The sequence below is a fragment of the Macadamia integrifolia genome, chromosome 7 (genome assembly GCF_013358625.1).
Source record: "Macadamia integrifolia cultivar HAES 741 chromosome 7, SCU_Mint_v3, whole genome shotgun sequence".
NCBI classification, from domain to species: Eukaryota; Viridiplantae; Streptophyta; class Magnoliopsida; order Proteales; family Proteaceae; genus Macadamia; species Macadamia integrifolia.
In genome coordinates, this window is record NC_056563.1 from 16,466,060 (window position 1) to 16,478,770 (window position 12,711).

General features: G+C 37.9%; 1 protein-coding gene across 3 annotated transcripts in view; it reads right to left on the reverse strand.

Annotated features, from left to right (window-relative positions):
* Window positions 1-202: 202 nt before the first annotated feature.
* LOC122083492 (mitogen-activated protein kinase kinase kinase 5-like) overlaps window positions 203-12,711 on the reverse strand; it is a 50,371-nt gene continuing 37,862 nt past the window's right edge. Inside the window, exons 9-12 of one of the 3 annotated variants that reach the window (XM_042651324.1) lie at window positions 1,224-1,433; window positions 1,041-1,141; window positions 674-920; window positions 203-581 (exon numbers count right to left, since the gene is read on the reverse strand). In XM_042651324.1, coding sequence (XP_042507258.1) covers window positions 686-920; window positions 1,041-1,141; window positions 1,224-1,433 — 546 coding nt within the window. In that variant the 3' untranslated portion in view covers window positions 203-581; window positions 674-685. Of the gene's footprint in view, window positions 921-1,040; window positions 1,142-1,223; window positions 1,434-12,711 lie in introns of all 3 variants that reach the window. The other 2 variants (XM_042651323.1, XM_042651325.1) reach the window with 2 other exon arrangements.

Genomic DNA, 12,711 nt, shown 5'->3' on the forward strand with positions numbered 1-12,711 from the left:
ATATTCACCACCACCTACTATCACTCGAGCAAGGCTTTATAACCTGACCATCACCCCAATAAAAGAATAGACTGGAGGATTTGGTAACAAACATGTCGCGCGGAAGCACAACATAGTTTGAATCTCTGCATCATGTTCATTCCTATTCAAATATTATTGCATATATTTACCAATATCAGACCAACTATCCAGAAGTGCAGAATACCATAACCATGAAGCCGGTAATGACTATTGTAAGCAACAAATTACATCACATCCTTGGAGTTTCTTGTATACATGGAAAAGATACAATGCAGGTTATGTGACCACCAGGAGAACTCCTGAACCTAATATCTACAAATTCACTTTGGTTGAATTTTGTGTACATCTATAAGAAGGAAACTAAGGGTAAGCATAAACTAAGAACTTTTGTTGCTGAGGCCCTACCTGCTTCAATATCCAACCTAGAGATGGATTTTCAACCTTAACAAAAAAAAGAAAAAAAAAAGGAGCAAAACCACACCATCTCTCTGAACCTTTACAGGACTGGGAGTTGATGTCCACAAGCAGCAGATGCACATATGATCAATCCTTCCACAGTTCTGATTCAGATTCACAAATAGAACTACTTTTAGTCACTCCACGTTCACATGAAGGAACTGAACTATTCTAAGAGAGAACTACGGTATAATACCATCAACCCACTTCAGAAAGGGTGAGTGACATCCCTTCCATGAGTCCTCGGGAGAGCAAAGAAATGGTTGCTTCCAGCACCCAGGTGTATACCGTTGAGAACCTTTGGTGAAGAGCTGGGACTCTGTGTCAGGTAGTTTGAATGTGGAGGAGATAAACTTGGAAGTGCCTCAAGAGTAGATCGAGGAGAATGGCGAGATACCTCTGTGGAGTCGCAAGTTTCAGTATAAGATTGTTGAGCAGTAGCACTGGAGAAAAGAATATGCATGCATGAAGCCAGATCCAGAGGTCATGCAGAATAATTGATAACTTAAGAGTGTTAATTTGCGTGCAGACAGATAGGGGTGGGGTAATGTAAAGAGACCTACCCAATTGATGCCTGTTTTCCTTTTGTTGTCTGTTTGTTTGGTGAGAGTCTCAACATATCAGTTTTATTCTTAGTCCACTCTTTTGGACTGTTAGCCTTGTCCTGTAATGAGTATTGGTACAATTATCATTAAAGCAGTTGGAAGACTAATGATTAGAACTATTTTCTTGATGTTCAGACTTACCGCCAACTTCATTCCAGAGAATGCTTGGCTACAAATAGGAACATCTAGATGGTGTAGAGTCCTCAGAAAAGAATGTCCTAACAACTTGCTGGCTGATGGCCTCTCAGCAGGATTTCTTCGAAAGCAACACTCAAGGAAATCCTTGCCCTCGGGTGATAATGTTTCTGGTATTGGAGGGGATTCTTTCATAACCTTAAACATAGCTGCAGCCTGCATTGGAAGAAAATATAAACTTCAGCTTAACTGATAAATGGAGTGACACACCAATAGAGAGGATAGAAAACAATACAAAGCACAACTAGGCAAGAAAACAAATAAGCAAGGAGAAGGGGATGTGTTTGATGTCTTTATGTGTCACATTCATTATAATGAATTCAGATCTGAAGTCAACATGAATAACTGGATTAATACCGACTCCTGAACCCACAAATTTTTCATCAAACAATTAAGTTTCTGTGTTTTTTTAAATATATATGTAACTATCATTCAAAGATCAAGAAAAGTAAGAGAACTTACTATCAACCCCCATCTCAAAAATAAATAAATAAATAAAAAGTAAAAAATCAAAAAAGAACAATATCCAACAGTCTCCTGAAGAAGCAAAGCTACAACTAATACACAACAATAACAAGAAGAAAAATTGGAGGGGAGGCGGACTAACAAAGGACTACCCCTCAAAATGGAATGCTAGTCCAATAATACACCCTGGAACACATAACTACATGCTTATTCAAAATTGGCCAGCTCATTAACCACCCCTAGATTCCATTGCAAAGAGCAATGAAGTCTAGATCCAAGGTACAAATCAGTGACCTCCAAGGCTCCTCAAAACAATTAGACACCCAAGTCAGAACGTTTGGACAATAAGAATCTCTCCCGTCTTCTATCAACACCTCTTTCGAAGATCCAATCTAATTTTCATTAGTGGAAACTCTGCACTAGTAAAATCCACTCCCCCTAAAAATTGGACCACAATAAGCACTAACCACCAAATAACATGTACAATAGACCCACACACCCCTACAGGGTCCCGTATTTCTAAGGAAAAAACCATCAATATACCACTTCAGTACTACCACACTTACCCTTGAAAACATCAAGAATTCACAATCTCTAAACAGCACCCTTGAAAACATCAAGGATTCACAATCTCTAAACAGCACGCTACAAGAATGCCTCTAGAGCACTCGCTCACCACAGCTCTGTGATAAACCTCGGTAACAATACAATCAATCACTACTGGGATACAGTGTACAAATTACAAGTTTGTTTAGTATTCTACTCCTTCCATATGCACCAAAAACTGCTAATAAAACTCCTCTCCAAAATCCCTTCCCTGTACAACCAAATAGGGCATTGTGCCATATGAGTTAACTCCTCCAAATCCTTAGGAAACACCCAATCTATTTGAAATACATTCAGAAACAACTCTTCAATGGTTGGAAAGAAAGATCAATTTTGGAACCCCACAGCCAAGTTTATTAGTCAAATGGTTGCTAAGAATTCAAGGCTTTATGAAGGTCCAATGGATCAACTTAGTCCTAAAGTGGTAAGGTTTTCCCTATTAATTCATTTCCGGTCATTGGGAGAATTAATTAGGTTATGTTTATACTTTTCTCTTATCAACGAGTATGGCTCGTAATAGAGTTGAAGTTAGCTGAGTCTTTGTTCGACTTGGAAAAATAGATGCTTATATAACCAGCACATCCCAATACGGAGTCAATTTTCTGTGGGGATTAGAATTCTGCTGTGAAAGTTGAGTGCAATCATCACATGAAACCCTAGCTGTTCCTACATACTATTTTATCCTCTTTCTATCTTCTCACTTACTCTACTAATACAGTTGCTGTAAAGAATTAAATCCACAAAACCGCAAAGGGTGTTTGTGTTATGGTTGTCTTATTACAAGGGCTTATGTGTAAAAAGTCATAAGGGTCCGTTTTGTAATTAAACAGATTATTAATATTATAAATACATTGCAGTGGCAGTCAGTGAGGAGAACTACAATTCCTACCGAACTTCTCGCATTCTGAGTTTTCTGAGTGCTGGTTATCTTTGTTCAGGTTCCCTCACAATTCCCATGTACTTCTTCCTTCTGATCATCTTTAATTTTTCTACCGTTAAGCTTAACATCTAGATCTGGTTTCTTCTTCCTTCTTCATTGTTTCTATTGATCACCAATTCTTATACTCTGGACGCATTTAATTTATTTATAATTGATAAATTTATAAATTGCAGCCCGCAAATTTTCTCCTATAACTGAAATTGTTGACTCCCAATTCACTTACAAATCCAATCTTAGTCTTAACCAGACTACAGCTTATAAAGTTGGATCCCTTTGAATTCTATTGAGCTTCCTCCATTTATCCCAGTTAAATCTCATATTTTCCTTCATTAGTGCCCACTGTACTTTACAGATTCGTTTTGTTTCATATTCTGTTTGTTCTATTCTTTCCATAATTCTGAAAATTTTCTTCTGACAAAAGTTTTATTTAGGGAATATCTATGATGTAGGAGGATCTCCAAGACAAGTTATTGGGCTTGGGTGTTAATCTTCGGTTTAATTTTGTAGTGGCCCCAAATATAAAGCCTTATGGGTACAATAATTCCTATCCACATTTATGGAATTTCTTTGCGTTTTAGTCATCAAATCTGAGTAGGAATTACAAGAAGACTCTTAAGACTGATTGTTTAGACATCTATGGTCTGAAGGAGTCTTTTATCTTTTCAGTTTCCTACTTCTTTTGAATTTCTTGATGGGGTCTATAAGGGAAAAAGTGGATCAGGACCATTCTTATTTAATATTAATTGAGTCAGTTAATTAGTAACTTCATATATTTTAGTAGGTTTCTGTCAAGTGTCTGTTTAGCTAAATTAAAGGAGAACTTGATCAGTGGGTCTAGGATCCTAGACCTAATGTGAGTTGAGGTGGTTTTTTTTTTTTTTTTTTTTCTTGTGTAAATGGATTATCATCAATTTTTTTTTTTTTTTTGGGGGGGGTGGGGGTTGGGGTGGTTTGGAAAGGATTACTGCTGTAATTTTGGAAAGACCTTTGGCTATCCACTGAGCGACTGATTAAGCATAAAAAAGCAATGAATGACGTAATCACATGGAAAATAATATCTTAGAATCCTATAGGCTATATAGTCCATATTGTAGTTTAAAATATAAAAATTTAGTACTTAAAAAGAAAAATGTAGATTCTTCACCAAACTAGGCTTGTTTTATTAGGAATAAGTCTAGAGTTGGGTTGTATATGTGTTGAGCCTTCAATCCATGTAATTTGGAGTGTAATGACCACTTTCATTGGTCTAAAAGATAGGCTTTAAGGTTGCCTACGGGATTACTAGCTTGTTTCCTTTTAAGTTAGGTTTAATTTAAGTTATTTTGTTTTTTTAGAAGTCAAGTCATTAGTAGTTAGTTTCCTTTTTCAGCTAGTTTCTAATTTCAGTTTTTAGTAAGTATTGTATTAAGGTACTAAATTAAATTCCCTCCCCTATCAACGTTATAAATAAAGAAGAGGAGGCTCCTAAAGCTCAGAATGATTTTTGATAAACAAATTAATGGCTGCTGCTATTGTCTTCTCCATGAAGAGTTGTCTTAAGTTTGATCAAGGCTGATGGAATTGGTGTTTGATCCAATTGACTCTCTGTGGTGTGAAGCCCGAGAGGTCTTCTTCTCCAAGCTATCTTCTTCTTCTTTATAGAACTCAAGGTGTTACAGATCTGTCCTAATTCTACAGGTATTTGAATCAACTCCTCTCTCAATTCTGTCCAGAGAAATAAAAGGTTCTGTGAGAATTTTCAGATTCTGCCCAGACCAAACCAGCCATCAGCTTGGGCTGATATTTAGATTGGAAGTGCCCCTCACCTAGGGAAGAACTTGATCCAAAACCGGAGGTTATTGAGATATAAAAAATCTCTTTATTTTTGTCCTGAAGTGAGTTCCTAAGGCTGAAACTGAAATCGATAGGATTGTTCTGATGTGTTCTTGTTTCTATGCCCTTCTATGCTGTTGCTCATATTAATTGGACTGTATGAGGCCTGTAATAGTCCCTGCTGACCTGTTTGCTAGTTTGACCTGAGGAACCAGATCTGTTGGAATCAACAGTCTTATCGTGTCTTCTCTTCTGTTCTGATTTTCTGTTATATTACTGGGCTGGTTATGGTTGTTCTTCTGATTATAAAATCCTGCAGTTGAAGGCTTGGTTAGTCATCTATCTTAGTCTACATTAAGTGGTATCTGAGCATGGCAGAGAACAACCCTACTGCTGAGATGATGACTTTCATAGCTTCTATAATGGAGATGTTACAGACATTGACAGCAAGGCAGAAGGCTCTTGATGCAAGGATGCTGGCCGTGGAAACCCAACAAGAAGAGCCTACTCATGGCACTCATGTACCACCAGAAATTGATGCTCCTATGAATTTAGTCGCCTAATTTGCTCACAGGAGACCTAACCCTAATCTGAGAGGACCACAGAGGATTCCTGTAGTACCAGCAACTTTTGAAGAACATGTGAGGAGTTATTTTGACAATGAACATCCCACATACTGAAAATAACCTAGAGGGGGGATGAATATGTTATACTAGCGGAAATTTAAAACTTCTCGATTAACGGCTCCCAAATGTGATTGTAAATTAAAACTGCGTGATAAGAATAATCACAATCACACCACCAATATTTATAGTGGTTCGACTCTAGTCCACTCCCAACAAGATCCTCTTGTAAGGTATTCCACTAGCTCTCCCTTTCAGTATAGTAGGTAGGGAAAAAAACCTTTTACACAATCTTATAAGGACAAGAGAATCCGTACAATCTCCTTTTCAGGTAGAGAGACACCTTTACAATCCCGTTTAAGCTAGAGAGGCACCTTTCACTCTTATAAGGACGAGAATCCTACACTAGCCTAAGTACAGTCTAGACAAGTGTAAAATAGAGATAAAGTGGAATAGAATTTTTTGAGTTACCTCGTGCGGTGCGTGCAATGAGTATAAAATGACGATTATGAATATGCACATTTAATAGTCTTCCTTTGGATATGTACTATTGATGAAGACTTCCGCACAGTATTGAGTTTTTGAAAAGTAGGTTTGACCACAATAGCTGAAATCAATATAAAACTTATATCTCACTGAATATGATTGCAAAATGCTCAATTAAATTGTTAATTAACAAAGCCATTATTGGGGTTCTTCTATGGGTGAGAGTTAGTCTTAACTTGGGTAAGAGAATCACCCATTTTGGGAAGAGAATATCCCATAACGGGCAAAATTCCCTCTACCGGTAAGATCCGGTAATTTCCGGATCAGGTGACCGTTGGACAAATTGATCCGTTAGGATTTGAAAAACTAGCCGTTGGGCATGTCTGATGTCATCCAAAAGCAATCCGATTAGCCGGATAGATTTTCGAAAGGCATCCGGTAGTTACCGGTATAGTCCAATAGTTACCAAATGGCCTCTGCTGGCCATGTCTAATATGTTTTTCTGTTCATAGAGCCCTACCAGTATTTACCGATACAATCCGGTAATTACTGGATGGGATCTGTTGGCCCAAGTCTGATATGTTCTCTGTTCACAGAGCCCAACCGGCAATTACCTGATCCTGGCGGTAGTTACCATATGGCCTTTGTTTTGAGTTTTAACTGTCTAGCAGTTACTCATATGATCATATCTTTTTCTTGGGATGTCCAAATGGCCTGATTCAAGTTGTGGTGGTCTCACAACCAAGGATTAAAGTATTGGTATCGATCGTCGTATCGGTCAGCCAAAATTAAGATACGTATCAGAGGGTATCTATAAGAGAAAATACCTTTTTTATTTCTTTCCGCTTATTTCCTCCCTCAACTCTTCTGATCTACCTTGCAGGGGTGAATGAATTGAATTGTTTCCAAACATGTCTGGCGACTATAGGGGGATGGGGAAAGTATGATTTTTCGGAGTCGCCATCTAGGATTCAGGGCCTAGAACCCTATGATGGAGCCCAATTTTGATCGAGGGATCGAGCTCGAATAGGGGGTTGGATTCCTATGAAAGGAAGGAACCCCTGAGTTTGACTTCATATTTTGGTATGTTCCAGAGATAGCAGTCCGTGTTAGGTTACGAGTGTGAGAAGGTGTTAGGCACCCACCTTGCCCGGAATTTTCAATCTTTCGACCAGAGGCTTGGATTTCGAATATTCTCCCCTAAGAATTTTAACAGTCTAAGCTAGCATGAAAATCTTATTACATGAAATAATGCAATCACATATACATACACTTGCATGGAAAAATTGTAAGAAATTATTGAAATATCAGATGAAATATAAATCTATATTAAAACCACATGAAATAATAAAATCTACATAAAATAATAGAAAATGCAATTACCTTATCTACATACACGTACAATGCCCTATGACATGACAATTATGATCGTTATTTCATGTGAAGAACACATGCGATAACACATAAAATGATAAAATAGAAAGCAACTTATCTACAGATGTGTACGATGCTCCATGACATGATAATTATAATCGTTATTTTATGTGAGAAACACATAATAACGTATAAAATGAGGAAATAGACTACATTTAATGTACAAATGCTAAAATTAATACACGAAACAATGACAATAAATCATTATTTTATGCAATAGACACATAAAATAATACATGCGGAGATGAGGTACATATTATACATGCAAATGAAATTACAATAAAATATTTACATGATAATGATCGATAAAAACGGTGAAATTTCCGATAATTTTTCTCAACTCAGGGGCAACGATTTAATTTTCTTCTCTTTCTTGGAGAAATTAAAAACTTCCAGCACTTGGGTAAGAAAGTTGACAGAGTTTTTATGCTAGGGTGAGAACATGGGTTATGGTTTCTGGGAATTTGAGCAGGGCTTCCACACTATATTCCTAGAATCAGAATCAACTGTGACAATTCGGGCAGGGCTTCTGCGCCGTATTCTTAGGGTTGGAATCAGCTGTGGAAATTTGGGCAGGGCTTCCACGCCGTATTCCTGGGGTTGGAATCAGTTTTGGAAATTCGGGCAGGGCTTCCACGCCGTATTCCTAGGGTCGGAATCAGCTTTAGAAAATCAGGCAAAGCTTTCGTGCCATATTCCTAGGGTCAGAATCAGATGTGGAAATTTAGGAAGGGCTTCCACGTCGTATTCCTAGGGTTGGAATCAGTTGTGGAAATTTGGGCAAGGCTTCTGTGCCGTGGTCCTAGGGTCAGAATCAGATATGGAAATTTGAGCAGAGCTTCCGCACCGTAATAAAAATATTGAAATCAAATACAAAAGAACTTAAACAGAAGTTCCGTAATAACCTAATATGGACGACGTGGACTTTCGAAAATAGGGTAAGACTCTGTCAACTTCAGTAAGCTCGGCTCGGAATTTCTACAGACTCTCGTCTCTTCTTTTTCTTTCCTCTCTCTCTCTCTCTCTTTTTGTAAGGTCTCTGGAACAGGGTTTTTTCTTCAGGGGTTCTTTTTTATCCGGGCTTTTCTCAGTGACCCGAGGTCACTTTTTATAGAAGGAATAAGGGCATCCGTGTAAAAATGGGTTTAGGAGCGTGTAAAGGGGTTTAGGGGGGCATGTAAGGCCTTTACACATCCATGTAAGGCTTACACGGATGTGTAAGGGCTTACACTCATCCGTGTAAGGCCCCTCCCCCCTGTGGCACTCTTTTAATTCTTGAAAAATCCCATGGAACCCCGTTATGGTTCCATATATGCCGTAGACTGGGCAACTACCCCGTAGACTGGGTGGCAGTAGCCCTACGTGGTTGAGTTGGAAATCTTATCAACTGAGGCAGTAACCGTAGGCTAGGCGGTAGGTTTTGGTTGGGGTTTGGATTAGGGTGGTCTGACTTAGGGTTTGGTCTGGTTAGGGTTTGGTCTGGTTTAGGGTTTGGTTTGGTTTGGTTTATCATTCTGAAAATAAGAAAAAAAAAAAACATTGTCATACCAGGTGATATTTTTGCACATACATTAAGAATATGTCCAAGTTAATTCATGCATAAGATACATATTCGGCCTAAAATAAATAAGATAGGCTATTTAAGGCATACCGTACCTAAAAAGGGATAAGTGAAATAATGAACTTACCTTCATCCAATTTCCCCATGCACTATTGCATATATAGCGGCCAGTATCTTTCAGAATGGAATTTGGATACCATGGAGCTTTCACTTCTGGGTAATTTGGATCACCCAAGCGCTTTTTTCCACTCGAAGAAATAAAGGGCTTGTTTAAAAGGTCAGAGGGGTCTATTCGTAATTTTAAAAGTTAAAAGGACCTTACTTGAAATTTCTAAAAGTTTGAAGGGTTTAATTGAAAATGCCAATAGTTGAAGGGATCTATTGGTAATTATTAAGAAATGGAGGGATATAATTAAAATATGTAAAAGAAGAAAGGACTGGGTGGCAATTTTGAGAACTAAACGGCAGAGAGCCGAAATTCTGTATCAAAAAAGGAGGGATGAGTTTTGGGCAAGCCCTATTTATAGACAAGAGACGATACTGAACACAGATTTGGTTGTGTACCTTACATGAACAGTTAGGTGGATCTAAAAAAAAAAAACTTGTAACCTTGCATGAATAGTCCGGTGGATTAAAAAACAAAAAAATAAAAAGCGTGTAACCTTGTATATATGTTACATATATATTCTTACCCAAAGGCGTTGGAAGATATTTCCACAATAGTGCCAGAAAGTGCCTACTTTAGTACTGAAATGCCATTATAAGAATAACATTTCCACAACAGTGCCAGAAAGTACCGATTCCAATACCAAAATGCCATTATGTTGGAATCAGGTTAGGATTTGGTTTGGTATAGGGTTTGGTCTGGTTTAGGGTTTGGTTTGGTTTGGTTTGGTCTGGTTTAGGGTTTAAAGTAAATAATACGGCACACCTGGGTATCTATTTTTTTCGCGCAAGATACCAATAGGACCGTATTCCTGAGCACGTTCTAATGATACGGGAATCGAGCACATACTAGGCTCGATTGTCGTATTCTTGACAAAAGGCATCGACCACTTCCAATCACTTTCCCCATATCTTTAAACATTGGGTTTTATTGATCCCAAGTTCTGGGATAATATGGACTTGTGCCGAAAATTCAACTTCTTTCCGAAAGAGAATATATGTCTCCTCATTACCCGTAATTCATCATTGCCGAGGGGGGACAAAATTTGATATCTACAGAATGTCCCTCTTTGGCCGAGACTGTATAACAGCCAAAGGGCAAAGAAAAGAACAAAATTTTGTCACCCTAATGCATGTACTGCCAATATTCTGCTTAGGAATAGTGGAGGTGCAATGCAAAAGGTGAACGGTTAAACTCTGGCAGTGAAATTCGATGACAGTATATCCCATTGACTAGTATCGGGTATATCATACCACTAGAACTGAATCATACATGAAATGTCCTGAACTTGGCCAAAAATGCAAGTATAAGGGAATTATCTCAAAGTACAATTATATTCTAATGAGGAAGAGAATACATACTTCAGAGACAACTCACTGGAGAAATTGTAAGGATATCGTTCTTATAACGTACCTCAGCTCTTCTAATCAAAATGACCTCTTTGTAACACTTCTTGATACTTCTGATCTTACTGATATCATAACATGAAAATTGATACTGAGATTAATATTTTCCAACATTGTCGTGGAAACAAGGCTGAAATTGGCACTTTCTGGTGCTGTTGTGAAGATGATATTTTTATTATATCATCCGGGCAATGCAATCAGCACTTTTCTGGCACTGCTGCGAAAAAGGAATTTTCATATGCATCTTGGCACTGTTGGGGAAACGTCATTCTTATAATGGCGTCTTGAAATGGAATCAGCAATTTCTTGCGTTGTTATGGAGATGATATTCTTATTAATGCAATCGGCACTTTCTAGCACTACTGTAGAAATAACACTCTTCGCGGCACTTTAACACTGAAGTTACACTTAATGGCACTATCGGGAAAATGTCATTCTTATAATGGCATTTTGGTATTGGAATCGGCACTTTCTGGCACTGTTGTGGAAATGTTATTCTTATAATGACATTTCAGTACTGGAATAGGCACTTTCTGACGCTATTAAGGAAAAATCTCCCCACGCCTTTGGATAAGAATATATATGTAACATATATATATACAAGGTTACACGTGTTTTTTTTTTCTAATCCACCGAACTATTTATACAAGGTTACACATGTAACGGATTACAAGTATACACGGATTTGGTAATCCGAACCAAATCCGTGTTCGGTACCATCTCTTGTCTATACATAGGGCTTGCCCAAAACTCATCTCTCCTCTTTTGATACGGAATTTCGGCTCTCTGCCGTTTAGTTCTCAAAATTGCCACCAAATCCTTTCCTCTTTTACATATTTTAATTACATCCCTCCATTTCTTAATAATTACCAATAAATCCCTTCAACTGTTGGAATTTTCAATTGAACCCTTCCAACTTTAAGAAATTTCAAGTAAGGTCCTTCCAACTTTTGAAATTACGAATAGACCCCTCTGACCTTTCAAACAAGCCCCTCATGTCTTCGAGTGGAAAAAAAGCGCATTTGGCATGGGAAATATGGTTACCCCCTTGGGTGATCCAAATTACCCAGAAGTGAAAGCTACATAGTATCCAGGTTCCATTCTGAAAGACACTTGCCATCATATATGTAATAGTGCATGGGGAAATTGGAGGTAAGTTCATTCTTTCACTTATCCCTTGTTAGGTATAGTATGCCTTAAATAGCCTATCTTATTTATTTTAGGCCGAATATGTATCTTATGCATGAATTAACTTGGACATATTCTTTATGTATGTGCAAAAATATCACCTGGTATGACAATTTTTTTTTAATTATTATTATTTTTTATTATTATTATTTTTTGTGATATTTAAATTCTGGTTATTATTATGCATATGATTTTACTAGCCAGAACCATCCTACAAATAATATGGGTCGCCTCACCAAGCATACGAATGGTACACAACACTTTGTTCCAGTGTTAAGGAAAGAATCAAGTTGGCTAGTTTTGGCTTTGCTGCTCTTTTAGACATGCGTGGTCTAGATTTTTCTTTGACCCGTGCTTTGGCTGAGAGATGGTGGCCAAGCACCCACACCTTCCATCTTCCACAAGGCAAAATAACAGTTACCCCCTGAATTACCATGCTTTTACAGGCGTCAAATTTGGGGGAACTACTGTTTTTGTGGACAATAATCCTTTTGATACTAAAATGATCAGTTCCCTTATAAACTTTGGGGTTACCGAACAGCTGGTACTTCCATCACAGTTGAGGGATACATGGGACAAAGTCAAAGTGAGTGACAACTCCCTTTAAACTTTTAGACATAAGCAATGCAACCCGAGTGACAACCACTAGTAACTTGTGGATTTACCTTGCTCATTGCATGGAAAGACTACGAACCATTGAAGGAGTTAGGGTATGTATGCTACCATTGAAGAGAATTTCCCTAAGCC